At 30.8% G+C, this 13,883-nt stretch overlaps 1 protein-coding gene across 1 annotated transcript; it reads left to right on the forward strand.

Annotated features, from left to right (window-relative positions):
* On the forward strand, positions 1–11,454 carry LOC134706581 (uncharacterized). The gene is made up of 4 exons (XM_063565634.1): positions 1–174; positions 3,582–4,330; positions 4,821–4,878; positions 6,135–11,454. Exons 1-4 carry the CDS (start codon positions 66–68, stop codon positions 6,389–6,391), a joined length of 1,173 nt encoding a protein of 390 aa, XP_063421704.1. The 5' UTR covers positions 1–65; the 3' UTR covers positions 6,392–11,454.
* Positions 11,455–13,883: the final 2,429 nt, after the last annotated feature.

Genomic DNA, 13,883 nt, shown 5'->3' on the forward strand with positions numbered 1-13,883 from the left:
AAAATTTTAAGATGCGATATATGCTTCAATTTGACATTGAATGAGAAAAAGAATGTTTTGGAAAAATGGCAATTTTGAGATTATTATACAAAAAGCGACAATTTCTATTTGCAATACTATGTGTAACAACGTTCTGGATGATGTACATTTTCTTGTCCTTGCCTCAACCATCAAGTAAGCACTTGAGTGTGTCACTATGATACAAATAAATAGACACTAAATTTCTAAAAGTAAAAATTATACTATGATCAATATGATATCGGTATATGGGAATAACCGTCACTGACCATTAATTTAGTACCTTAGATCTATCGGCTGCAAGTCTTGCTATTGTAACAATTATTCTAGGTGCAAAGTTGTACTGTAGAATTTTGTGTCATCTATAAAGTGATTAACATGTCTGAGCAGTTGTGATAATCCTTATAAACATATTTACACATTTGGTATCTAGCTGTATCTTGCCCCAGAATGATCTTAGATCGACTCCTAATCACCTTTTGACGTCAAGCAACAATCACTTTTAAATTGTGACGTCAAATATTTTAAATTATGATGTCAAAGTTTATGGGAACCTGTGTGAATTTACGTAATGGCGGACAAATTTGCATTCAAGTGTAAATACGTCTATTGAACAGTTGAACAGAATACACCTTATCGCTATTTGTCCACCATTGCTACATATCACACAGGTTCCTGTAAAATTTTTACGTTATAAAAAAAAATATCTGACGCAACAATGAAAAAGTGATTGTTGTTGACGTCAAAAGTTCAAGCTACAGGGTCAGCCAGGAATAGTGATAATGTGTATACTGACCTGCAAGCTATTTTTATTTTTATTCAAACTTCAAGATATCTTATAAACTAAATACTGATGTCTATAATTGTTAACCCTGACCATGCAGTGACCGTCATATGACGGGCGTACCCTAATAACCGTTATTTTGCTCCAATGGCGTTCCATATTTTTAAAGTCCACTTTATGATACTTATTTTAAATGTTATTCATGTTCCTTCAATCTGAGGCTATCCATATTCACGTTTCTCATGTATAAGTAGCATTTCGAGCACAAATACGGACTTGGAAAATTGAAATTGGCTAAAACTCAGTTTTCTGGAGGGGTGGGCTTCACATCTGTATCTTACACAGGAAGTTCAGAGGCATAAAACTTGCAAAAATAGTTCAAACCCACGGCCATATATCTACTGATCGTAATTATTATTGAAATACGCATAGGAAACCACTTCTTCTGGTTTTGGGTCCATTTGAAGCCAAAAAGTGGCAAACATCGTGAAATTCAGTATTTTTGGTCCAAATGACCTTCTGTAGACTGCTGAACCAACATCAGTTTCACTCTGACCTAACAACTGTGGGGGTCAATTTGTTAACTAGGGTCCACTCTACATGCAGGCTACTGCTGGATACCTTTACCAGCATCCCTGGGTCGAGAAAGGACGAAAAATCGGCAAAATTGACGCTCTTTGCACCTGATGACCCACTTTAATCTAAAAGAGGCATAACTGAATGGAATTTACATGATCATCACAGCTTTTAATAGAGATAAACAATAGTCTAAGATGATATATTTTATAGTCAATTTAGCAATTTAGACATGTGCATATTAAATTTAGTACATTAGTTATTAATTGGTGCAGATGTTGCAGGTTATAAATATGTAAGTTGTGGATAAAATTGCTCTTTCAAAATTTCCATTAGCAAGCTTACATGGGGGAAATCTCCCGCACATATTGACAGTTGGCAGGTATAGGCTAGTGGGATTATAAGTCAGTTTTGCTTCAAATCCAGTGTAAGCAAATATATCCCTCTAAAGAGTGATGACTTTTTCCCAGTTTCTTTGGATAAAACTTTTTAATACTATTAAAAGTACACTTTTTTTTATTCCATTATAAACAAGAGAACATTCTGATTCCAGTGATATCTAGTTTTATACAAGTATCTTTATTAATCAGTCCACCACTAAGGGTCACTTATACATGGTCCTTCAAAATATGACGTCATAGAAAAAAACTTGATTGCACCCTAAAACCTCTATACATGTAGAAGGGTTATCTCTCTATACATGTATAACAATCATATAGAGGCTTTGTTCCTAACATGTACAATTTTGGAATATAATAATAATAATAATAATAAATTATTTATTTAAAGAGGGTAAACTCAGTTAGTTACAATAAACTAATCCTCCCTGAGGTCCTCACATACAAATTACATTACAATCAAAACAGATATTTACACATAGTTAATTTACAGTCATGTAGTTCAATGCATTGTTATTTACATAAGATATAATGCTGTTGAAGATGTATACATGTAGTCAAAAAATCAATGAAAATAAAATAAAAATATACAAATACATTGTAGCAAACAATTCAAATTGAGAATGGAAATGGGGAATGTGTCAAAGAGACAACAACCCGACCAAAGAAAAAAACAACAGCAGAAGGTCACCAAGAGGTCTTCAATGTAGCGAGAAATTCCCGTACCCGGAGGCGTCCTTCTGCTGGCCCCTAAACAAATATATACTAGTTCAGTCAACTTCAGTGATAATGAACGCCATACTAATTTCCAAATTGTACACAAGAAACTAAAATCAAAATAATACAAGACTAACAAAGGCCAGAGGCTCCTGACTTGGGACAGGCGCAAAAATGCAGCGGGATTAAACAAGTTTGTGAGATCTCAACCCTCCCCCTATCCCTCTAACCAATGTAGAAAAGTAAATGCATAACAATACACACATTAAAATTCAGTTCAAGAGAAGTCCGAGTCTGATGTCAGAAGATGTAATTGAATGCACTTTTACAGGTCCTTAATAGACCACTTACGAGTTCCTTGCATTTCCATCAAAAAGTTAGTTTTTTTGTGTCAGAACATCATTTATGTTAGGGACATTGTCACTCCATTCCCCATATAGGTAATTGTTGAAAAAATATAATGCTGTATTGCACATATTTTATTTGGTAAATTAAGATTCTTACAAATAATAATCAGCACTGTTGTCATTAGGGAGTTGTGATTAAGTACCTACAGATCAGTCATTATTTCTAGTTGATCCTGTAAAACGAAGATCATGAAGATGCTTGATATACATGTACATGTACCCTGCAATAAACTGCTGCAATCTAAAAACAACACATACATTTTCCCTTCTTATTTTATCGATAAAACATGGTAAACAGGTATTTCTTTGATGAGTTCTTATATGCTTTCACACCTTATCTAATGAACAAGATAAACTTTTTTTTATAGCAAGACCTTGCAAACTCTATGTTAAAATTTGGACAGTATATTCAGAGTAATTTAAGTTAAATTCAACAAATACTTAATAAACCCTAATAAAGATAAACGAAAGTATGCCAAGGTTGTCTGAGATAATATTGACATGCAAGTACATTTAAATTATCTATACAGATAAAAAAAAAATAGGCATAAGTTTCTGTATTTGCTTTTCATTTTTTATCAAAATGACAATGATATTTAATTTTTGAAGTTTCCAGAAAATCACTAATTTGCATTAATTTTTGTATTTTTATGTTATCTGAATTTATATTCTGCTTTACAGAAGCAGAAACCAGAACAAGTTTTTCAGATAAATTATTAAAGACTCAGATTGTTCTAAGAAAAAATGAAGAGAAAAACCTGAAACACAGAACTGTCAATAATGTTATTGACAAACCAGATCTGGTCAAGAAACCACAACAGAGTGAGGTGAAAAAAGAACAGGATGAAAAGAAAAAAGAAGAGAATTCACCAGCGAAAAAAGATGAAACAAAAAATCTTAATTTAGAAAAGAAAACTTCTGAAAAAGATATTAAAATCACATCAATGAAAAAATCTGATAATAAGACATCAGTGAAAGCACCAGAAGTAAAGGGAAACTTAAACATTGTACTGGAAAAAATTAAAAATAAAACTTTAGAAATGGGAAACGCTGTAAAAAATAAAACACTGGAAAAACTGTCAGCTTTTGGTGTTGTATTCCAACCAAAACAATACAAAAAATTACAATTTCAACAAGGGATGTGGCCCCTAAATTTATCATTGGAAGATGTTGGAGGCATAATGAAAGATACTGCTTATCTTCAAAAAGAAGAAAAAATTAGTATTAATTATCCCAAATTATTGTCATCGAAGATTAATGAGACAGTTGGGAATGAGACAATAACATTAAAGAATCTGACTATGACCAATAGTGTGGGATTCTGTGACTGTGTAGATTACGAGTGTTTCTGTTGTGGTCGAGTGGAGATGAAGAAAATGCATGTCAATAATACAGCATGTGCCAATTTTACTTTTATGACAAAATCTCAGGCAAGTTTTATATCTTTGTTTATTCTAAGGAGTTATAAGTTCTAATTTTGTTTACTGTTAATTTAGAATTATTGCAATGTTACAATTGCTGTGAAACATGTGACAAGATCAGGTTTGCAATAATAAAACATTGCACTCATAATTTCAGGAGTAGTTTATTTTGCTTCTTAAAATCTTTATAATCACATTTATTAGATCTTGCATTTTTTGCTAGAGGTCAAGTATTGACAAAAATAAATGCACACATACATTTCTGACTTTACAGAATCAACTTTGTAAAATTGGCAAGAAGTTTTAATGATCAAGTTATGCTGGTGACTTTTGTACAAATGGTGATAAATGCAATTAATATAATCTAAATAAAAACTGACATGAAGACTATTCATTTTACTCATTGGAAAACATAAATTAAGCATTCATTGAATCCTAATATCACTCCATCACCTAATTTCCAAATGTCATGATCATTGCTGATGCTCATTTTTTTTAGGAATTTGACTACAGATTTTCATTAGATAAAAAACTGTTGGATAAACAGATTATATCAGGTGAGTAGGGCAATATACCTGTTCATAAGAACTATCATATATTTATTTCTGCTGTTTCATAATTTGGTTAATATATATTATAAAAAACATTTTTCAAACAATTCTGTTTCAATTAAACAAACTGTAATACAAAATGTAATAATTTGACAGAGGTTTGAGTAATTGGTAGATATTCACACTCCACTCAGAAATTACTGTATTATTACAAAGTCCTTGTAGGAGTTTCTTTGAGATAGTATAATGTCTAGGAGACACAAATGATGTCCATCAGATGCCAAGTTTTATTCTGAAATACACAAAGATGAGCATATGAGCTCATAGAGCTAGGGATCAATGTAGGAGGAATTATCTGTATACCTGGTACTCCAAAACTGACAATGTTCATCTGTCTCCCAAAAGAGCAAATATTGATAAAAATCAAAACCCGGACTACATGTACACCTTCGATATAAATGTATGTACAAACAGTCAGCAAAGTGAAAAATTCCTATAATTCAAACTGTAGGAGAAGTTATCTGGAATAGCTGTGCTCCACTAATGCCAGTAATTGTCATTTTTGTACTACATGTATATACTGTATATACATGTAGTACAAAAATGACAAAGTTCAAATATCTCAAAAAAGAGAACATATTAAAAAAAATCAAAACCCTGACCACATGCACACCTTCAATATACTAGTATGTACATACAGTAAGCAAAGTGAAAACTTCCTAACATTTAAACTGTAGAAGGAGTAGTTTGAATTAGCTATATATACCTATAATGGGATAGACAGACCGAAAGATGGACGGATGGACTGAAGGATGGATGAATGGACAGGGGTAAAACAATATAGCCTCCAACTTTCAGTTGTGGAGGCATAAAAAATCACAAGTTGTCAAAGTACAGGGACATAATTTGAACTTTGTTCATTATGTTTTACAATGTACAAATTGTTTTACAATGTACAAATTGTTTTACAATGTACTTGTAGTTTTACAATATACTTGTAGTTTTACAATATACTTGTAGTTTTACAATATACTTGTAGTTTTACAATGTACATAATGTTTTACAATGTACATAATGTTTTACAATGTACTTATAGTTTTACAATGTACATAATGTTTTACAATATACTTGTAGTTTTACAATGTACATAATGTTTTACAATGTACTTATAGTTTTACAATGTACATAATGTTTTACAATGTACTTATAGTTTTACAATGTACATAATGTTTTACAATGTACTTATTGTTTCTCTCTTACAGCTGAACAGCCACCAACAGTATGTTTGGGATCAATATCTAAAGTAGGAGCAATATGTACCAGATTTTTAAATGTGACATCGATAGTTAGTATACAAGAAGATCATAAACTTCATGTGGTGGGATGTTTAGAGTTCAGTTTGATGTTATATAATCGGACTGTTAGTGCATTCCCTGTTGACTGTTTCCAGTTACCTAGTCATCAACATAAAGTTAAAGAAGAAAAGGCTGTACATGATTTTGGTAACTGGATGCCATGATTTGGGATAGGGGACAAGGTGTTATATATTCTATTAAATCCTATTTATTTGTTGAATTCCTGTCATTTTGTTCATTCCTATTCAGTAAAAGGTTCAACCCTTTTGATACAGGGTAATCTCTGAAACTATGTCAGCTATATATAGTATAACTTAAACTAAATTATGTTTGTGGAAAAAAATAATTGATTGTTTTGTTTATAATATATTATTCACAAGCACCAGACACATATGTGTATATATCTCTTTGCAATCACACCATTTGGTTGGTTCACAAACACATACAAAAATTTGCTTGTGTTATAACATGATAAATAAAATTGAAAAAGGAAATGGTGAAAGTCTATGACATAATATATTCAATCTTAGTTTTTGAATCTGCAAACTTTTGTATATCTTTTTTCTATTTCACTAATATATAATAATACAATTTACGTACATAAGAATGCTTTATATCAGATAACAAAGGATAGCAACTATTTAAAAGAATAGCTTACAATAGGAAAATGGATGGAACGCTGAAGCATGTGGATATCAACTTAATATTAATGACAATTAATTTTGTTAGATTATGTTTTTTTTTTACATTCCAACATTAAAGTATTTCAGACAGGTATTTCAATGACAATGATATCCAAAAGAACCAACTCAAAATCAAATGTTACTGTCCATATAACAATCAAAGGTCACAAACAAATTAATTTTCGGAACCCTGAATAAGATGTCATTTATCTGATGGGTTCCACTAAAAACAGACACAATGTCTGACCATTTTTTCTTACATGCATTGACTTTAGTTGATATTTCACCTTAGCTTGATAGTTTTTGAAACTTGAGTCAATCTTGTTTTTAAATTTTAAAATGCAATGAATGAATAACTTTAGCTTCAATCAAATCACTTATACTGGCACACATATAGAAATTATGAACAGCTTTCAAGTCATTTACATAATGGTATTGATGTTAGCTTCTGGAATAGTTTAAATTGTTATTGGGTGAATATACCAAACTATGTCAGTTATAGGGATCAAACACTTTCATGTAGATGATTGTTGTCATAGATTATTACTGTTTATTTGAATGAAGCAGCTTTTTACCTATTTGTGCCTTATATTTTTCATGTTCAAAAATGGATATCTGTTAACAAAATACTAGTACTGAAATGTTCTGTATTTTTTTTTATCATGGAATTAGATTGATATAAAAGAGAAACATTGATAATCTCATTTTTGTCCTTTGAGTTAAAAATAAATAAAATACCAAGTGTCATAAACCTATCAAAAAGTCTTATAGACACAGAAAATATTAATCTGTGAATGAGATATTAATAATGATACATTTGTACATTTCCTTTTTATTTGAAATAGACCCAATAACATATTGCAGATTTTTTCAAATATTAAATCCATAGAAATTATATATTTTGACACAAAATAATAGTTACAAAAATGATATGAATGAAATCTTTTGTGGAAAGCATATTTTCATTTTAAATTTTACTAAAAAATACATGTGAAGTGAACAATTTTTTGTCTAGAATATTTATCATTATTTAGTTATTTATAAATAAATCAGCATAGTTTTGAGAAGGGGTAAGTAACAGCTCTTACCATACCTCCTTCTTTGTTTATTCCTCTGCCATGGCTGCCAAAAGTTAATGGTATAGGGCTTATTAAAAATAGTAATATTTTGTAAGAATTAAGTGTTTTGAGATTTTTGTAATAGTAAACATTTAGTGTTTTGAGATGTATGCAAAAGTAATAGTTTGTTTAATTTAAGTGTTTTGAGATGTTTGTTTTCAGTCCAAACTTTAGTAAATAGAGTGCTAAATCTGTCTTACACCATGTTACATCCTTCACTGTTCATAGCACTGTAGTAAAAAACTTTTTAAAAGTAGAATTGCGTTTGAAAATTGTTAGTATAGATATTTTAAAAAGTTTATTTCAAATTTTTTAATGAGTACATTGGGATTCAACTTACTTGCTAGGAGACATAGAAAAAGGTAAATAACTGCATGTGTACCAAGATTTAAAAACTCAGTTTTGTGGGCATATTTGACAGAGATTGATTAGATTCCAAGTTTTAGGGTTTCATTCTTCCTTTGAAACCTATTTACTTCTTCACTCATCACTAGATTTACTGGTAGATATTAATAGATTATCGTTGGTCATCTCAACGAGATTGTTTTTCTTGCTTGAGCTGGTATGATGAAAGTGAGAAAAGCAACCATATTAAGATGAACAATGATAATCTGTTTATCAGTATTTTACCTAATTTCATTGACAAGACACTTGGGACTTTAGTTTCTAGCGATAATTTTTCAAATCACTCTAATGTGCTGAGAAAGGTAATTATCAGTCGATAAGTTCAAAGGAAAATTTCGTAAAATAGCAATAAATAATAATATATAAACACTGTTTTATAGAAATATTTGTTATTTATCCATTAGATGTTAGTAGTATGAATTGTGTTATTGTAGAACTACTAACATTTTAAGAGTATTTAATAATGTGGAAAACTGGTCCATTTCAGAAAAAGAAATGTAAGGGTTTGGGTTTGAAGGCATCACTCATACAATTGCAGATTATTTTGCATACATAACCACACAATTTGAACTTGGTTACATGTGCCCACACATACAAAAATAATCAAAGTGCCTTCCAACCCCAGCCCTCCCCATATATTTTATTCTGGAATAGCCCTTAAGATTTTCTCAGGTCTAAAAAAGATATTTTGAAACCAACAAAGATATATAATTTTTGTGTGAACAGATCTAATAGTTTGTCTTTAAAATTGAAAGATAATTTAAAGAAAATGTATACAGTGATGCTTATAAAACTACTGCAGAAGAGTACTACAAGACCTTCATGGAAGATAACATGATACTGCATTTAAGAATTGATTAGCTTTTTTTTTTAAATTCATTCGTGTGTAAAAAGCGTTGACTGAAGTACATTTTGTATTTAGCAAGGAATCAAGTTACCTGTGCACTTTAATGTTGGGGCTTGTTACATTTCATTGTGTGATAAAAATAGAATTTCAGGACATAAAATTACTGTTTCATGTACGTATGATATTGAAACATACATGCAATGTAATTATATGTATGTACATGTGGGAAGTATATGCACATTCATATTCATACTTATTATTGTGATTTACACAGTTATACGCCACACACATTGATTTGTTACATATTCATTGGTTCATTAGAAACTTTTATTCTTCTTGGTGACAGTTGTAATAATTTCTACTAAAATTCAAGAAAATCAAGTTACCATAATATTTATTGACATAGTCTCTTCTTATCATGGTATATATTGTTATGACATTAAATAATCATGTATTTTGTTAAGTTATAGAATTGCATATTATTTTGTATTTCACAGTAGTTTCTTGGATATGAGTTTTAATTTGAATTAAGGGCATTTTTTCTTCTTAAAGATACAAAACGTATACATGTTGTAGTTTTGCATACAATATTTGTAGTATAATTAAGTTATATATTTAGATAATATTTTTGATATGACACAGATTGTGTTAATTGCTGTTAACACCAGTATCAACAGATTTGATAAATTCAGTCAAAGAATTTCTAATGTTGAATTATAATGCGCATGTTTTAAAACTGTGGATTCCGTTAATTTGTTGGGTACCAATTTTAGTGGATTGCTGAAAACTTGCATTTTCATGGTTTTGCAAAAGTCTTCATAAACCCTTAATGAAAACATGTAATTTGTTGAACATTTAATTTCATGGTTTACCTGTACCCACGAAATCTATCGAAATTGGTATCCAACGAATAATAATGATTCCACAGTATTATCTTATATAACACTTTGAAGTATGAAAAACCTCAAATGTTTTATTGATGCTAATTTGCCTGATGCTCAGGGTCATACCATTTTAAAAGATTAAAGTTTTGCATTGTTAGTATATGACTTGAAATGAATTATTTATGTGATATGAAGTTTTATTGTTTAAAGGGAAGTTATATATCATGAGTTTATTAGTATATGTGAAATCATTGTTTATCAATTTATACCAGAAATTGCTTTATAATGCTACAGTAGAAACTGTATTGGCAGGTTTCCAGGTCTCTGTATGTGCATACATATTGCTAAAAAATAAAAATGTTACAACTACATGTACAATTGATTACATTATTATTTTGTTTCATTGCTTTTTCATGTCTAACAAAAGATATGCACTTAATTACTGCATTCGGTTTTTATCTTACTAAATTTGCATTTACAAATAGCAGTTTTTGACATTCTAAAGTGTTGCCAATTTTATGGTATTTAATTGTTTTTATTTGTCATTTTGCATACCACCAGTATCCACTTAAGGGAACTATACCTACACAAAAGTTAGGAGTCAGTGGTTCAGCTTGTTCTGCTTGTTTTGCTTTTTTTATCAATTGAATAATTGAAATTTGCCAAAAATGACCCTTATTCTTCTTCATGGATTTGATATGGAGTCAACACCTTTTAAGATAGTGCAGTTTAATCTATATATTTACTAAAAATCTTTTAATTGTTATTTTTCATTTTTCAAACTAAGGATGTGTGTTATCAATTACAAGATCATCATGACTACACCAAAAAAACCTAGAAAAAACATATGTTCAGAATAAATTCATTGGAGTTCCCTCCCTTTTTGAGAATTTTTAGATATATAAAAATAATTGTCTGTGTAAGTGAAAAAAAGCAATATTAAGATCTTAAGATCCTAATATGAATGATAAATTGACAAAACTTGGTTCTGACATTTTATAGTCACCTAGATTTTTAGACACTCAATAATACGTTTGTTTTTAATCTCTAATTTAGTACAATGATTTAACATGTGAATAAACCCATGGCAGTATTATGAATATATTTATTGTGATATACATGTGGTAGTTAAGTATATTAGAGTATTAATTTATATCTTTATGTACTAATGTGAATGTCAATTCCCATTATGTAAATAAAAACAACTTCAAAAGAATACATTGTTGAAACTAGCCTAGTTTTAATTTGGTGTAGCCATTGTTGTGTCATATATGATAGATCACCTAAGATCACCCCTTGTTTTTGGTTAGTTTCATGTTTCTCATTCTATTTCAATTACTTTTTGATTAAAGATTGCTTAAAATGCAACCAAACCCTATTATGGTTTATCTTTTGTCTCTTACCATTGCTAATTTCTTTTTCAAATATTTCAAGAATGCTATCATGGTGTCAAAATGTCCAGGCAACAACATTTTAGTTTCAGGGTGAAATATTTTGTCTAAAGGGAACTATCTACCAAACCAGGCATTACATTAATGCCTAATGAGATGAGGAAGATCTTTATTATTTGCATTTCAATTGGTGAAAGGTTAAAAGTATTTGGAGCTATTAAAAGACTTTTCTTTTAAACTAATTGTCCAACATTAACATACATAAAAAACACTGCATTGGGGTAAAATGTATCAGATAACTACTTCTGATGAAATGAGGTGCATTATTTTTAAACCATCCTCTTTTTGTTTGGCTTAAACAAGTAAGGTTACTGTTTGTGTCATTCATGTGCACAGTGGAGGACTTAGTGGGTGTACCCCTCCATTTTGAACCAATACGTTTTTGATGAATTAAATGGTTTTAGGGATAATTATTACAACCCTTTTTGCAAAAAGGAACTAATAATTTAGAATGTACCAAAATAAGATAAAATTTCAATTCTTTTCTTGAAGGATTGCCATTTACCTGTTTAAAAAAGAGAGACAAAATATACCAGAGGGAGAGTCGAACTCATAGATTGAAAATAAACTGACCATGCCTTTACTAAAAATAAAAAGACAAACAGACAAATAAAAGTACAGAAGACAAAACATAGAAAACTAAAGACTAAGCAACACAAATCCCACCAAAAACTGGAGGTTATCTCAGGTGCCCCGGAAGGGTAAGCAGATCCGCCTGTGGCACCCGTCGTGTTGCTTATTTTATTACAAATCTGATAAAAAGTCTTATTCTGTAGGTTATATGGTTGCAATGACAAAATTGATGGTAAAGGTATTCTATCTAGTACTTCGTGTAGCTCGGTGAATGTGATGAATATTTTCAACTCTACTCCTCGACGTAGACACAGTCTTGGTCATCCTCATTATACATCACATAGTCTGCATGATGTCTCTATTAATCACTTGCTGCCATTTATACGTTAGGTATTAATCACATTCGCACAAAACTTTATTCATTACCCCTTTCAAAACTTCATTCTCTGTTCAATTTATGTTTGGAAACCAAAATACCTCCTTATTTCAAAGACCAGTCTGTACCAATCATTTCTTATACCTATACCAAACCTATTGCAAACAAGTTTTGTAGGATCTCAATACTGACTTCTTCAAGTCTAAACCTCCTGATTGCACTTGGGCTAGTTCCCAATGCACATATAATCCGGCTGGCCACGTTATTACCGATGACCTCGACATTGTTAATAACACTTCCCTATGAAATAAATGTGTTATCGAAAGGTCCAAATATCGTGAGCATAAATCGATCAATTGGAAATACAAGTTTAAAATTGTGATGGATTCAGTCGAGGATTATGCCAGGCAATGGACTAAGCCGAGAGGGAAGACGAAGACACTCTTTCCGAATGGATTTAGGCATTGAGGTCGTTGATACAAATCAGAATTAAGAAACTGAATGGGTCTATCAATGCCCACGCTACGTCAATCTTTAAAGACCATAATGTAGCAAAACACTTATCCTACCTTCATAACAAATATGTTGTTGTCCCCGCAGATAAGGTCACAAACAACATCGTTTTTGTGTGTAAAAATCCTTACATTAACTGACAATTTAACTTGATAAACGAATTAGGTATTGATAATTCACTTGGAAACTCAACATATACCCTCACGACACTTACCAAAGAGGAAATCCTGGATAATCATAGGTCTGTTCTATGTTCTCTTGGAATGTCAACCAAAGATGATGAACTGGATCTTCCATCACTGTATTGAATACGTCCTTACAAACAACGGTGTATTGCTGTGTCTTCCAAGTGTTCCACGAAACCTCTTTTTATATTATTAACATTTTTTTTTATCAGCAATCAAAGACGGGCTTCAGAGTTATTGTGAAACTGCCTATTCTAGAGCTGGCGTGAATCAGATGTGGATACTTAAAAATTCCAAAGATCTCGTAGAGTACATACAATCTAACTCTCTTTCATCTTGTAATAGTATTAAAACATTTGACTTTTCTACACTTAACACAAGTATTCCACATTTCAAGCTAAAGACAAATGGACAGAGTTGGTATTGCTTTGTTTCATTAAAAAGAATGGCCAACGTAGATACAAGTATCTTTTCTTAGGAAGGGATAAATCCTACTTTGTAAAGCATCAATCTGATAAAAAAAAAATCTCTGAAACTGACATTATTAAGATGCTTGATTTCTTGATTGACAACATATTTTGATCGTTCGGAGGACGTGTTGTCAACAGACTATCGGCATTT

The sequence above is a fragment of the Mytilus trossulus genome, chromosome 2 (genome assembly GCF_036588685.1).
Source record: "Mytilus trossulus isolate FHL-02 chromosome 2, PNRI_Mtr1.1.1.hap1, whole genome shotgun sequence".
NCBI lineage: Eukaryota > Metazoa > Mollusca > Bivalvia > Mytilida > Mytilidae > Mytilus > Mytilus trossulus.

Bases quoted from the DNA above. Each gene is read 5' to 3' on its own strand.
- LOC134706581 (XM_063565634.1), top strand. From the start codon at position 66: ATGGCAATTTTGAGATTATTATACAAAAAGCGACAATTTCTATTTGCA. The intron at 175-3,581 runs GTAAGCACTTGA...TCTGCTTTACAG, and splicing joins GTCCTTGCCTCAACCATCAA to AAGCAGAAACCAGAACAAGT. The intron at 4,879-6,134 runs GTGAGTAGGGCA...TCTCTCTTACAG, and splicing joins GGATAAACAGATTATATCAG to CTGAACAGCCACCAACAGTA.